The 15,652-nt window shown below is 45.0% G+C and overlaps 2 protein-coding genes and 1 non-coding gene across 3 annotated transcripts; all 3 read right to left on the bottom strand.

The window, feature by feature from the left end:
- Positions 1-352: 352 nt before the first annotated feature.
- On the bottom strand, positions 353-7,102 carry LOC4327975 (uncharacterized). The gene is made up of 11 exons (XM_015770953.3): positions 6,869-7,102; positions 6,247-6,789; positions 5,724-5,801; positions 5,452-5,544; positions 5,186-5,281; positions 4,605-4,658; positions 4,308-4,511; positions 2,659-2,790; positions 2,260-2,325; positions 1,183-1,482; positions 353-1,035 (listed from the first exon to the last, which is right to left on the bottom strand). The coding sequence occupies exons 1-11, from the start codon at positions 6,929-6,931 to the stop codon at positions 559-561; spliced, it is 2,106 nt and encodes a 701-aa protein (XP_015626439.1). The 5' UTR covers positions 6,932-7,102; the 3' UTR covers positions 353-558.
- A 330-nt stretch (positions 7,103-7,432) lies between these two features.
- Positions 7,433-8,616, bottom strand: LOC4327974 (NDR1/HIN1-like protein 26). Its single transcript, XM_015768401.3, has one exon. The coding sequence runs from the start codon at positions 8,257-8,259 to the stop codon at positions 7,615-7,617; it is 645 nt and encodes a 214-aa protein (XP_015623887.1). The 5' UTR covers positions 8,260-8,616; the 3' UTR covers positions 7,433-7,614.
- A 4,683-nt stretch (positions 8,617-13,299) lies between these two features.
- Positions 13,300-13,438, bottom strand: LOC112938014 (small nucleolar RNA Z247). The gene has a single exon (XR_003241062.1). It is a non-coding gene; the product is annotated as a small nucleolar RNA Z247 (small nucleolar RNA).
- Positions 13,439-15,652: the final 2,214 nt, after the last annotated feature.

Below are 15,652 nucleotides of genomic sequence, written 5' to 3'. Positions count from 1 at the left end.
TAGTACGTATTATGTAGCTGACTTGCCATAGCCATGATTCATTCATGTTGATGGAGCCAGCATCAACATAGTCACAAAACGGAATTGATGAACGCAGCAAATGGAACCTTCATGGATCAAATTAACCCTTCTTTTTTCATGGTTAGCGTTCTCACGTGTATCCAGCACACGAGTGATGGGAAGAATTAATGAATAAAAAGCTCATAGCTTCCATTAGAAAAATCTTAATTCGTTCCATCTGCTACTTGGTTTCAGGATAACTACAACCACACTAATAATATAACCACCAAACATAGTATCCAAAACCACACGAAAAATCACTGGTTATTGTCCTAGGGATCAGAGCACGATATGTCATGGTGGCAAGTGCCTATTCCTCTTTAAATATGAGCTAAGCCAGAAATACATCCCAAATCATACAACATGTTACGCCAAAAATGCATTCGCCGCACAAGTTTACATAACCCAGTTGGCAGTTGATTATATGAAAAATCTAAATCAAATGCTATAACAACACCTCAATATTGACAAGGAATTCTGTCGACTGACATAATGTCGTCACCTATAGTCGGTTGAAGCCCTAGGTTTACCGCTGTTCGAGGAGTTGAGGTGCAGTGAAACAAATATCACTCCGATAACAACTATCAAGCAACCCACAAGCGTGCTGAAGAAAAGAGCCCCAGGATGTCTTGTCTGCACAAACCCATAGACTCCCCCCGATGTTACCAGAATAATATCAGTTAAACCATCACCATTGAAATCTTCAAGTACCAGCGCATGGGTTGGAGGTGCAGGGAGTTCAATGGATGCCAATAAACCACCAGAAGGAGAAATCACCACAGCCTCCAGATCACCACCCGCGATGATTACCTGTTTTGGGTCATAGGCTCGCAGAGAGAAAGCCTTCAAAGTTGGAACTACAATGTTTTCCATCATCCCTGATGGAGACGGAAGGTTGGACCATGTTGCACCTGTTGACAGTTGCCATCTCCATATTGCATCATGACCAAGTAGACCTGGAGAGTACGAGGTCACCTACGATAATAAAGAAAGTCAGTGTATTGCAGATTACAAGAGGGAGGTATGGAAAGTTGAAAAGAAATGCACATGTGGAACAAGGACAACAATGTATAATTATCATTAATGATAGGAATTTCCAAGGAAAAACAGTGATGTGCTGACCTCCCCACGACTCGTAAGAAAGATGATATCCCCGTGGCTTCCTCTCCTGTGTTTATGACCATCATCTCTCTGGAGCAGAATAGGAGTCGCCACCTCTAAGCCAGTTGTATCAAATGTCCTCCCAAAACTTCTTGAAAAGTCACCATGATGAAACAAATTGAAATTGTTGTAATGGCAGATAGAAACATTAAAAAGTTGCTCCCGCACTGGCACACCAGATGTAGCTACTGCCCAACAAGGTTTCAGCACTTCCATTGAACCACTAACAACTGTTTGCTCGATGCCATTTGCACCAACAACCTACAGAAGACATTATCACTCAGTTTTACACTGGAAGATAACAATAACAAGTAGGGCACAAGTGAAGCTACTAAAGAAAACAACTACAATAAATTTGAATGCACATTGAAAGCAAAGAAATATGATTATGGACTTGTGTACCTGTATATCTAATTCAGTACACATCCTGTGGTAAACATGAAAATAGATTATTTATTGCAAAGTGACAAGGGGGTGTTCTTGTTCACATTTTTGTTTGGACATTGCATACCTTTTTTTTTGCAGTCATTTATGAGAAAAGGCATACATATAACATAACTAACACTTTATTAAAAAGTATATACTAGTGTGAAAAGATAGCAAAACTAGTGAGAGAAAAAAAGAACATTTCAGTGTCACTAAAGGTCATATTGATTAATTGAACTAAGTGAAAATCCTGAAACATTTATTTTTTGGGGCATTTGCAAATTTGCCACCAGTTTTTTCAATTTTGTAAGGATGCCACTTGAATGACAGTTCTAGTGGCATTTTTGCAATTTTCTAGTGGTAGCCTTGCAATAACGATTCAAAGCAGTGGTAAATTTGCAATTGCCCCTTATTTTTTTCATTGACTTTATAAGATGTAAAGTACACCATAACACCTCATGACTCAAGCAGCTAACTCGCTTAATGGACTAATCCACACTTCCACAGTTCTCCTTGAAGTTGCAGACAAAATATAGTGGCATGAAGACTTGTATTCTAAAAAAATGGAAATGAAAAGTGTAAATTGCTCTCTAATCTCAACGCTCAACACACCTGAACATGGTCTAGAACCCCATCTCCATTAATATCTGCATGAAGGCCTCCTTCTGTTAAATGAAGCTGGAAATGGAAAAAAAAATCAGAAAACAAAGACAGAAAAGTTGTATGATGGGATTACAGACATGTAAATTATGCGCACACGTGAATTATGATTTCCTTAGAAGGAAAATGATTGCTAAAAAATATATGCATAATGTGTACATATGCAAGTGCAAACATAGATTGATTTTAGTGACCATTCAGGTAGTATTCAACACTATTTGTAGCTTGATGTCAGCCAGTGGACCAGGCAATGAAAATTCTATAAACAAATAAATAATTTACAATGAACTAATTAGACAAGCTTTGGCAGGGACGTGAAAACACAAATATCACTGAGATATATCTTGCAACCTTGCAGATTGTACGTCCAGAAGCTAGATGAACAGCCTCTATCCCTTCTTTTTCGTGGGCAACAACAACATTAGGAACCCACCAAACTTGAGTATAGTTGGTGATTGTCGGAACATAAAGCGTCCTTTGTGACTGCAGTAGAGGAAAGATGTTACATTTCATGATAAAGTAACACGATATATGTAAATAAAATTTTGGTGTGAGACCACTGTGATTGTATTGGGGGAAAAAGAATTATGATGCAGCAAAGAAACAACATGCAATTTATGTAAGAATCGCCTGAATAAGTGATGAATGCCAATAATTGAAGGAGGACTGCACTATGCACATAAAAGATATCAGATGTATCTTAATGAATTACCGAGTGAGTCTTTAGATTGTTATGCATTAGATCACTAATCAGAGGCAACGATTTTAATAGTAAGGGCCAAACTCACATAGGCATGAAGTACACTAACATGGAATGCCATAAACAAAGTACATCCAACATCAAGCTATTAACATCACCTACCTACCTCACACCACTGAACCAGGAAAGACATACACTAATCAAAAAATGAACCAGGAAAGACGTACCAATCAAAAAAAGCTAGAGACACTACTTAAGTACTAGAGATCACAGATCATTGATGAAAGTAAATCCAATCACCAATCTAATCTTATCTTATATCTTATACACTTCAAAATAGGGAATTGGGGGCGATGGCATATTCTCCACCCACTCCCACTCACGATATTTTGAGTGCAAATACATGGACACGTGTGTTATTCGTTGATTTCTATAGAAAAATAATGCATCTGTTCTCATGAGTATATATAGTGTGCGTCCTAAACAGCTAATGTGAGGTATGGATTATTCATACCAGGCTTCCAGCAAAGTATGATTTCTCCCAAAACTTTCTACATCAGCATTGCTTAGGTAACTTTTTCTAAGCTACTTCCAAAAATGAGCATTTTTTTCTATCCGTAATCTATACAATCAACCAGTTAGGACGTGCCCATAGTCTCATAATCATGCAGATAAGTAGAGCTGAGGACGAGACATGAACTTGTTAGGTAAGTATGTTTGGTTCAAAGTTTGACTGTTCTTACTTATTTAGAATATAGTTCCAGGGATACAATTTAACACTAATTTTGAGAGTACAGTAAATGGATCGGAAAGTATACAGTATCTTCAAGACGAACACACTTGCAGATAAATTGAGAGGATACATTTTGAAATGAGAGTAAGGGAGGCCCTACTGGGCAAATCTTCACCCATTTCCTACTGGGTGAACACCAAATCCACTCTTAAGAACCCTCGACTGCCCCTGCCATCTTCTCTTTTTCCTTCTACCCGACCACCTACAATGTCATCTTGGCCCAGTAACTGCCAGCACCACTGCCTCCACTGATCTGCCTCATTTCAAATCCTATCCTCTCCCCTCCCCACGCCACCATCCTCTCCATCTTGAGTAGCTCTGTGCGCCGTGCAATCACGAGTGCTCCTGCTCCTGGTGCCTACGTTGGCCCATGCACGTTACCACTACTGCGTTCATGCAACTCCCCCTCCCCCCTCCCCCCTCCCCAAAACACCAAACACAAAAAGAACAACACAGTCAACATGCTAGTGCGTAAGAACTATGTGTTTGTGTCTGCATGCATTATACCTTCTTGATTTTATTTGAATTAGCCATATCTGCAGCTTTCCCAATCACATTTGCTAACCTATTGGAAACATCCTTTCCAGGTGGATTATGTTCACTGGGCTTGTGCACGTTATTTACAACAGCTTTTCCAGGTGTTTTCTTCAGTGCTTTCCTTTTATGCCTCCTAAAATGGGCAAGTTGCAGAAAAGTATCCTCTCTCCTATCCTGAAAAGGAAAAAAAAATCAATCTGAGTTGATCATCCCAAAAAATTAAATTAGAGAAATATGATATAGTAGTTATCTAATATCTATTCTTACCCAATGATGAGGCATGACCCCAAGAACTGATTCTCTAAATTCCCGACATTCGAACTGAAACCATATATGCCATGTTAGCTTGTAATGAGATCATATTTACTACAAGAACCAACTGTGTAGCATCTTGTGGTAAAATAACAGCACATTTGACATTGAAATCCAAATCAAAAGCAACATGGCAGCAGAATTTGATATTTACCAATCCACTAAATTTTGTTCAAAGATGTTCAGGCTATTGGTTCATCAATCAGAAATATTAGCAGCAGCAACATGCAGAGAATGAGTAAGGAATTGAAGGAAACGTGGCTAAAGATGCTAACAAAGAACAAATGGATTTGAAAGTACATTCCTGTAGAACACACGCAAATCATTCTGGTGTACATAAGTGGGAATGCTGAATATGCTAAAGAGTCAAGACAGCCACCTATACTGGCTGAAGATGATCGACATCATGATAATTAAACCAAGCTAACAAAGAACAAATATCAACAGAAACATAACACTTGCTCAGATTTAAGTATGTAACTGTGACTTCTGTTGGCAAATATACCATTATCAAGAGTGCTAGGCACAATTCTCACCTGACCAGGATGACGACTATTAAGGGCATGGGCATCAAGCTTGTAATTGTGTTGTGGTATCAGCACTGAAGCATCGGATGGTTGCGATGGGATATTCTGTTTTGTCAAAACAGAAACACATGAATAATGTATGGCAAGCTTTCCAAGCTATTCATGTCCTGTGCATGCTAATGCATGACACAAAATGCACAGAAGTGGCAACATCCTTGAAATAAATAGTAGTATAAACTATAAAGTAAAAGTCATGGACTACAGGATGGGTGCACCTCATTCTTTCGGCTCCATCTTAATTCACCAGTGCGGCCAGCAAAAGCATAAAGGGCAAAATGACGCAGGTCTGTGTTGCCTGTCTCAGAAGCCTGCATGACATCAAAGCGCAATACCAGCGCAGGTTAGGCCTTCATCAGGTGAAGGAGCAAGGATACAACAACGTACTCTGGTTGTTGTTTTCTCGATATAAAATATTGCCCACAGTTTTATTTTTTCATGGGGCACAGAGAATATAAACTAACTGATAAGCTTACAAATACAAGATAACCTGCTTCTCACTGGCGCTTCTACGGTGCTCTTCCCTGTTGTGTTCTGACACCATAAATTCATCGAAAAGCTCTGCTGACTGACAAACAAGTAACTACCGTAAGTTAACATATTCAAGCCAAAAGAGAAAGTTTGAAAATAAGATGTTATTATCAGTAAGGATTCAACAAGATGGTCAAGCATTATATGATAGAATTAGAACTTTGAAGTATCTAAAATTAATTTTGTAGAAATGTAGCAAAAAAAATAAAGGCATCCACACATAACAGCAAATTCTATAAAAGAATAAATCCTACTGCAAAGGAGGAAAACGATTTTTGCGTAGCCTTGCCTGAATTACAAACGAGGGATGGTTCTATGCTGGTGGCCCTGAGTTATTCTGGAATGCAACTTGAATTACAAACTAGTAATATGGTTATTATTTTCGAATCATTTGGGCACATGTAAAAAAAGAAGTATGATGTGTGTTTTACAACATGTAGATGAGCAGCAGTGGTATAAAGAGGAAAAGTAAGCATAATTACATGATGTTGCATTTCCATCCTTCCTCCGACGATGACCAAACCTGCATCCCCATGCTTGAGAGTGTAGTTGGTAATGGAAATGGCAACCTCGCGATGGTGGGCGGCGTGGGGGAAATCGTCCTGGAGATTAGCCTCCCAGAGCTTTTTGAGGTTGTGGTCGAAGCACATGACGGACCATCCGGAGGTGACGACGACGAGGAGCTGCTTGGAGGGGGAGGGGGCGTGGGCGTAGTGGCGGTCGACGGTGCCAACGGCCATGGCGACGGGGCGCCTCCCGGAGGAGAGGCGAACGTTGGAGGGGAGGAGGGAGACATCAGCCATGAGGCGGGCGTCGTGGAAGGAGGCATCGTCGGGGGAGGGCCTGGGGTGGGGCTGGAGGACCTGGATCTTGGCGTCGTGGGTGGGGATGAGGACCTCGGGTTTGCCGTCGCCGTTGAGGTCGGCGACTAGGGGAGAGGGGAGGCGGTCGGCGTCGTGCTTGATGGGGTAGTCGGCATCGGAGAGGTGGTACCAGGCCTCGCGGAAGGAGAGGTCGCCGTCGTGCTGTGGCCATGGATCAATTCAAGCGGGTTAGGGTTAGGGTTAGGGTTTGGTACCAAGGAAGGAAGAAGCTAGGACTGACCTGGAGCGAGAAGAAGACGGCGAAGGCGGCGAGGAGGAGGATGCCCAGATCCCGCTTCCGCATCTCGCCGCTCTCTCTCTCTCTCTTTCTCTTTCTCTCTCAAAGCCGGCGGAGACGGTGGTCTCCCTCCCTCCCTCGCTGGAGCCTGGAGCGGAGGAGGAAGCTACACGCGCCGGCGCTCTACGGGACCGGACTGGACCGTCCTGGACTGGACTGGACTGGACTGGCCTAGACACTGAGATGGCCTATGGATGGGCCATATGTATGGGCCGAAATTTCCTTTGCGCCGTTCCTTATGACGACGAAAATCGGCCGCCCTTAAGTGTACTCCAGGAAATTTCATAAGCACATAGTCGCATACACAACACAGGCAGATTCACATTCACACACCGAATGAACTGGAGTAATAATAAAAAATCGATTTAATTAGAGTGAGTGAGAGTGACCAGACCAGACCTGTGGTGAACAAAAGAAATTAAAACCAAAATGCAAGTACGGCACTCCTACTTTTGGGACACAGAGCACCACAGCTGAAAGCCAAAAAAATCAAAGCAACACATGAAATACGTTGTACGATTCAGATTGCTTTGATTTATTACTTGTTTACCGCGCGCGGTACAGGACAATATACATACATAACGCGAGAGAGAATACATGTACATGTACAAGAACTAGGACTGTTCCTCCATGCATCCATCGATCAGTTTGCATGGTTTGTGGTGTTGGTTTTGATGGATATTATATTATTAGGCGACGGTGGTGGAGCAGCGGGAGCCGGCCTGATCTTGGGGCTGGAGGACGCCGACGATCGCGCTCGGCGACGGCGTCGGCGTCGGCTGCAGCTCCACAACGGCGATGCAGTCGACGGTGAGCGCGTGGCGTCCGGTGACCCACGCCGCCACCTTCCAGCGGAGCTGCCCCTCCACGCGCAGCCTCAGCAGCGCCCGCCCTCCCGCCACAGCAGCCGCTGCCGGTGGCGACGTGAGCGACGCGGAGAGCATGGCGTCGCCCTGGCCCTGCTGCGGCAAGAAGGGCGGGATCAGCGGCGAGGGGGCGGTGAGAGGGAGCCCGGCGTAGGAGGCGCTAGCCTGGAGGCGGTCGTAGAGAACGGCGGTGTGGGAGTTGGGGTTGCGGGCGGCGAAGGCGGCGTTGATGGCGACGACAGAGGCAGAGTCGTTGGCGGTGGTGGTGGCGGCGAGCAGCGAGAAGCGCGGGGGGGATGGGCGGAGGACGAGCCACAGGATGAGCGACAGCGATGCCAGAGACACCACCGCTGAGGACGCCACCACCAGAGTGCGGCGGCTAATTCGGCGACCATGGATGGCGCGATGATGATGCTGATGCTTGTAGGAGGAGCAATCCCTAGGAGACTCATCCGTGATGAGAGACATTGGATCGGATCGAGTAGCTACACTCTCTTGCTTGCAGGCTAGCTAGGTTGGATATTCTGAGAGCAGATCCAAGCACGATAAGAATATAGGAGGATATCCAACCACCTTAAATAAGTAATTATTGCTTTCTTGCTGCTGCATCAAGCTAGCTTGCTTAGCCATGCCATATTGCCAATTTGCCATCCATCCGTTTCGATTTCGAGCAGGCAGACAGGCACCATCATAAGATGCTAAAGTTAATTACGACGTTGCCAACAATAGGAGACGCAGACAGTATATGCACAAAGATGCAGCTAGCTTAGCTTAGCTTAGCTTTAGCGGGAGTTATTAGCACTCAGTAGTGGGAATTAATTAGCTAGAGCCACTAACACTCTCAAGAGACACGGGTAATAAAACATCTTGAACGAAGCAATCATTCATACTTGAATGGAACTAACAGAAAGAAAGAAAGAAAGGAAGGAAAAAAATGAAAGCAAGAAAGCGATCGATCCCCTCTTCCTTTTTCATAAAGCAGTAACAGCTGATCGATCATGCTTCTGGATTCTTTGCATTGGTTGTCAAATGGAGGGAGCATCAGTAGTGACTGTGACGCAGACAGCCACTGATCGATCATCATGAACAAACACAACAACAACAACAAAAAAAGAGGCAAGCCGCCAACATGCATATCGTCCACCATCGCATGCAGGAGATCATCTAGCTAAGTGATCAAACTGCACATCGATTTTTCTTTTTCTTTATTTCTTTTATATGAATCAGCTGCACGCACTGTTGTGCTAGTACGTCAATTACTGTTAGGATGAGATGAACTAGCTAGCTAGCTAGTAGCAGTACATAAACCAAAATTCCAAAGCATCATATCCACGGTAAGTCTAGAAAATTTATGCTGGCTGCATCCACGGAAAGGGGTGGATTAATGGTTGCAAAAAAACTGGAAATTTGGTCTTCACTTTCTGTCCAAATTAAGCTGGTATTGTATAAATATACATATACTAGTAGAAGATGATGGTCAACTTGTGAATCTTCATTGCCAACTTTATCTCAGGGGTTGCTGAAAAGTTCTCCCAAACTCTATGGTGGGCTCAGAAAGTTTTGGCAAAAGGAGCACAGGTAGTCCTATCTATAGGAAAACTAGATGGAACACGATTCCCTCACGCTGGGTCGCGGTACGTGTTAAATAGGGTAGAAACAGCCTCTACCGTGGCGATTACAAAGGGATAACAACATATTGTTACAAGAGATAAGAATAAAGAGATAACAACACAAACGGGATAACTAAACTTATCTATATTTCAACACCCCACCTCAATCACAACTTAGCCCAAGTTGAGATTGTGTCTAAACTGTGCTAAACTCGGCGCCGGCAGGGATTTAATGAAACCATCAGCTAGCTGATCTATTGTAGATATAAATCGTATATCAAGTAGCTTCTTCGCAACTTGCTCTCTCACAAAATGATAATCAATCTCAATGTGCTTTGTCCTTGCATGAAAGACTGGATTAGCTGATAAATAAGTAGCTCCCAAATTATCACACCACAATTGTGCTACCGAAGGTCTTGCAATTCTCAATTCATCCAAAATTTTCCTTACCCACATAACTTCTGCCGTAGCATTAGCTAAGGCCTTATACTCTGCTTCAGTACTAGATCTAGAAACCGTAGCCTGTTTTCTAGCACTCCAAGAAATTAAGTTAGGACCCAAGAAAACTGCAAAACATCCTGTAGATCTTCTATCAGCAGAACAACCAGCCCAGTCAGCATCAGAAAAAGCACTAATAAGCATAGAATCAGACTTACCAAATCTAAGTCCAAATTCCACAGTCCCTTTTATATACCTTAAAATTCGTTTTACTGCTAACCAATGCACTGTAGTAGGACTATGTAGAAATTGACAGACCTTGTTTACTGAGAATGATAAATCTGGTCTAGTCAGAGTGAGATACTGCAAAGCCCCTACAATGCTTCTATAATGACTAGCATCATTTTGTCCTAAGAAATCTCCATCTTCAATAGACAATTTTTCAGTAGTAGATAAAGGTGTACTAGCTGGTTTGCAAATAGACATTCCAGCTCTCTTGAGAATATCAGAAGCGTACCTGGCTTGTGATAGCACAAGTCCCTGACTCACTTTCTTGACCTCAATTCCAAGAAAGTAGTGTAGATCTCCAAGATCTTTCAATGCAAAATCCTTCTCCAAGTCCTTAAGTAAGGCTGCAACAACTTCTGAAGAAGAACTGGCAACAATGATATCATCAACATACACAAGAATAAATATAGTGCAACCACCCTTGTTATAAAAGAACAAGGAGGTGTCAGCCTTTGAAGAAATAAATCCAAGTTCTTGCAATTTCGTACTTAAGTGAGAGTACCATGCCCTTGGTGCCTGTTTCAAGCCATACAAGGCTTTGTCTAACTTACACAAATAATTAGGCTGGCCTTTGTTCTCAAAACCTGAGAGTTGTCTCATATATACTTCATCTTCTAAATATCCATGCAGAAAGGCATTTTGAACATCAAGTTGTCTCAAACTCCAACCTTTTGAGACTGCAATAGACAGAATTAGGCGAACCGTTGCAGCTTTAACAACTGGACTAAAAGTGTCCTCATAATCAATACCATACCTCTGCTTGAACCCTTTTGCAACTAATCTAACATTATACCTGTCTATTGACCCATCAGCTTTTCTTTTAATCTTATACACCCACTTGCAATCTATTATATTTTTACCTTGGGTTGGTGGAACTAGATGCCAAGTTTTATTACTCATAAGAGCAGAGTATTCTTGTTCCATGGCAAGCCTCCAATTACTATTTGCCATAGCCTCTCGGAGATTTTCTGGCTCACCAGTAGTAGTAAGACATCCATACCTAACAGTCCCATCTGTATACCTCTTGGGTTTAGAAATACCTTTCTGTAGTCTCATGACTGGTCTCGTCTGATCACTTGCCTGTGTTGTCTGCTGCTCCTGTTCAGACTGCACTGACGCTGCTGATGATGGCGACGTGACTTGGTCAGCATGTGTGCCATGCACTACTCCACCACTCGGTGCACTAGTACTAGGTGATGAAGAGATTGGTGCAGCATCACTGTCTGACTGCAGCTCTGCTGACACGTCACGTAGCACTGGTGAACCATCATCATTTCCTGCGCCAGCTGCACCAATAGAAAATTGAGACTGCACAGGACCATGCATAAAATCATGCGTTTCCTCCGGTGAAACGCTTTCTTCTCTGCTGGCGCTACCCGGCGACCTGGTTTCTGCTTCGCTGCTTCCAGTAGCTGAACCACCAATCTGAGCAACTCCTGTTCTTGAAGAATTCTCACCAATTTGATCAGAAAAATTAGGAGAACAATTAACCAGCGGTTGGTGCACTATTTCACCCCCATGATCAGATTGAGTGGTAGGAGAGAAACTATCGGGAAGAAGGAGGAGTTCAGTACGAAGCCTAGCGCCATCATTCGGATGAAGAGTAGCGAATGGATACACAGTTTCATCGAACACAACATCGCGAGAGATATAAACCCAACCGGAAGCAACATCCAAGCATTTAATTTAAACCCTTTATGAAGGAGGCTATATCCAAGGAAAACACACTATTTAGATCGAAAGGATAGCTTATGAGCTTGATAAGGACAAAGATGCAGCCAGCAAGCGCAACCAAAGGTGCGAAGGGCAGAGTAATCAGGTTTGATGCCAAAGAGACATTCTAAAGGTGTCTCAAAGTTGATTACCCGGCTAGGAACCCGGTTAATGAGATAGGCAGCTGTAACAAAGGCTTCATCCCAAAACTTGAGGGGCATTGAGGCATGGGATAGGAGAGCTAGGCCTATTTCAACGATATGCCGGTGTTTCCGTTCAGCTGAGCCGTTCTGTTGGTGTGTGTGTGGGCAAGAGACAAGATGTGCTATGCCAATATGAGAAAAGAAGCTATTGATTCTTTGATATTCACCACCCCAATCGGTTTGCATAGCTTTGATTTTAGTATTAAATGAACGTTCAACAAGGGTCTGAAATTCACGAAATTTGGAGAAAACTTCAGACTTGTGTTTGAGCAAATAGACCCATATAAACTTACTAAAATCATCAATGAAACTTACATAATAGTTCTTATTGCCCACAGAGGAGGGAGCTGGTCCCCAAACATCCGAAAAAACTAGCTCTAAAGGAGCTTTAGACACACTAACAGACTTAGGAAAAGGTAATTGATGACTTTTACCCTACTGACAAGCATTACAAACTTGATTCTGAGTACTCTCAGAAGACACGGGTAATTTATTTGAGCTAAGGACTCGATCAACGATAGCTGACGACGGGTGGCCAAGCCGACTATGCCACAACGTCGGGGAAACCTTGAAAGCGCCAAGGACTTGCTGAGCTTGTTTATTGTGAAACGTAGATGATGGAAGTGGGCATAGGCCGGCTCTACATTTGCCGCGGAACAGCAGCATCTTCGTTGCCTGATCCTTGATCAAAAAGAAGGAAGGATGAAGTTCAATGAAGGCATGGTTGTCAAGCATCAAGCGATAGGCAGAAATTAGATTTTTCTTTGTATCAGGAACATGAAGAACATTATTAAAATAAAGCTTGTGAGTGGAAGTGTGAATAATGGTGCGACCAACATGGTTAATGTCCATACCTGAGCCGCTTGCCGTGTGCACTTGATCGTTGCGGCATATTTGTCCTTCACCGTCAGCTTGTCAAGTTCACTGGTAATGTGGTCGGTGGTGCCTGAGTCGATGTACCAGTTTGTGTCAACCCCGTAGGACGAGGCTGTGACATTGGCACTCTTGTCTTCCCCAGTGAAAGAGGCATCAAACCTCTTCCAGCACCTTGTGCACGGTGTGGCCGATCTTGCCACAGAGTTGGCATGTCGGACGATTGTTGTTGTTGAAGGAGCCACCGTCACCTCTGCCACCGCCGCGACCACCACGGTTGGCATTTCCATTGCGTCCGCCGCCTCTGCCGCCGCCGCCGCGCCCTCCTCGCGACACAGCATTAGCGGAGGACTGAGAGCCTCCTTGAAGGAGATCAAGACACTGCTCGAAACTCAGCAGCTGCGCATAGACTTCACCAAAGGAAACAGACTCGGTGCATCCCGTAATCGAGGACACAACAGGATTATAATCAAAATCCAAACCAGCAAGGATATGGGAGATCAGATCATCATCATCAAGGGCTTTTCCAGCAGATGCCATCTCGTCTGCAAGCCCTTTTATCTTTCCAACATACTCGGCAATACTACGGTTACCTTTTCACAGTAGATGATAGAGCCATGCGCGTGTTGATGATACGCGCACGGGACTGCGAGTTGAAGATCTCCTCGATGGCATCCCAAACGTCTGCTGCGTTGGTGAAGGTTGCCACCTGAGCGAGGATGTCCCTTGACAGAGACGTCAGCAAGTAGCTGAGAACTTGCTGTTCTTGCGCCTGCCATTGGAGAAGCGCCGGATTTGCCACCTTCTTGGTGGTCTCCTTCCCGTCCTTGTCCTTCGTGGCAAGGATGATTATTGTTGGTGGTGGTTGGATCGAGCGATCCAGGAACCCCGCCATCTGCGCTCCTCGCAGGGTGGCGAGAACTTGCGCCTTCCAAAGAACATGGTTGGCCTTGGTCAGCTTCTCAGTCACCTCCTGACCATAGAGAGAGGGAGCCGCCAAGGACGACGTCGCCATGGCGAGATGAGCTAGATTGATCTGGAGGGAGAGGGCTCTGATACCATATAGGAAAACTAGATGGAACGTGACGGAGCGTGGGGCTCCTCACCGGGAGACCGCGCAGGCCCCCCTTTGCCGGTTCGGCCGGGGGCCCTGGGTGAGATTCTAAGCTCCTGGTCTGTGGAAAGTTCGCGAGAATGGAAAAAGCACAAGACACGGGCGATGTATACAGGTTCGGGCCGCTGAGAAGCGTAATACCCTACTCCTGTGTTTTGGTGGATCTGTGTATAAAGAAGCTACAAAGTGCGAGCCAGCCCCCGATCGTTCTGGGATCGTTCTTTTTTTTTCCTCTCTAAGTGGGCAAGGTCCTCCTTTTATATCTCAAGGGGATACCACATGCACCATCTCTCCCTCTCTTTCTTTTGTGTGGGGACTCATCCTCTCTTCCCTCCAACTTGACTTCTCTTCATTAATGGACGGAGATTTGTATGGCTGCCGTCCGAATGACCTTCTGATGGGACGGCCCATACCTACCTCCACTTCTGCCGGAGGCAGGCGCGACGTGGGAACATGGCTGTCTGCTGACGACATGACCATTGTCAGACCGGTCACAAATCGGTCATTCTTGTCCACCACGTGTCAGTTTAACAATCTGCATGTTCGCCCCTCTTCATACAATGTCTTGCTTGTAATGGTTAGGATGAAGCCTGGTATATATCTGACCGGGACCAACGTGCCATCTCCAGGAGCTAACACGCCGGCTCCGGCTAGGGACGAGTGCTTGGAGGCTCTCATCCTGATGGGATGGGGCGAGGCGTGCGTCAGACCGCCTGTCGCCACCTAACCCACGATCTGATCGGTCTGTGACTGGTCACAGACCGGATAAACGAGTGCGCTGCACTACGTTTCATGCGGCGTGACGCGCTCGTCCAAACCGCAATAAATGTGGTTAGGTGAGCCCCGCTATGCTCACCTACCCCATATACGCGGCGCAAAACCCACAAGGGGTCGGGGCGCCTCGGCCCTCGGGGCCGAGATGGGAGCGGTCCGACCCCTCGGGGAGACAAAGAGAAGGGCGGCCGTATCACCCTCGGGCCCGACCCCCCCCCCCCCGAGGGGGTTAGGCCACGTGGGTGATCGTGTCTGCCTCAAGTCTCTAAGTCATGATACTCCCGGTCCCATGTCACCGACAGAACGTGATTCCCTCACGCTGGGTCGCGGTACGTGTTAAATAGGGTAGAAACAGCCTCTACCATGGCGATTACAAAGGGATAACAACATATGGTTACAAGAGATAAGGATAAAGAGATAACAACAGAAACATGATAACTAAACTTATCTATATTTCAACACTATCTATCTCCTTGTCTGCAAGTTGATGGGGGCAGGTAACTTGGAATTCTAGTGCCAAAGACTTTATTTGCTTCTGTAATTATCCCTGTAACTGTGAACGATAGTGTTCTCCTCTCATTGAAATATCATAGCATATTTTCTTACACAAACATACAACTATATATATATCTTTGTTCGAATGACCCGATCAGCCTTCGTGAGTGCTGCCTCTGTTCGCTGCTTGCACCGATCCGGCTACCACTAGAGAGTGTGCCTATAGATGGCCATATGGCCCGCAGCCCGACGGCCCGGCCCAAGGCACGGGCGTTTGGCCCGGCCCAAGCACGGCCCGACCCGTCAATGTTCGTGCCCGTGCCGGCCCGGCCCGACAGCCGGGCTGTGCCTGG

Source organism: Oryza sativa, chromosome 2 (genome assembly GCF_034140825.1).
Source record: "Oryza sativa Japonica Group chromosome 2, ASM3414082v1".
In the NCBI taxonomy this organism is placed as follows: Eukaryota; Viridiplantae; Streptophyta; class Magnoliopsida; order Poales; family Poaceae; genus Oryza; species Oryza sativa.
This window is presented reverse-complemented; position numbering and strand designations above follow the sequence as displayed.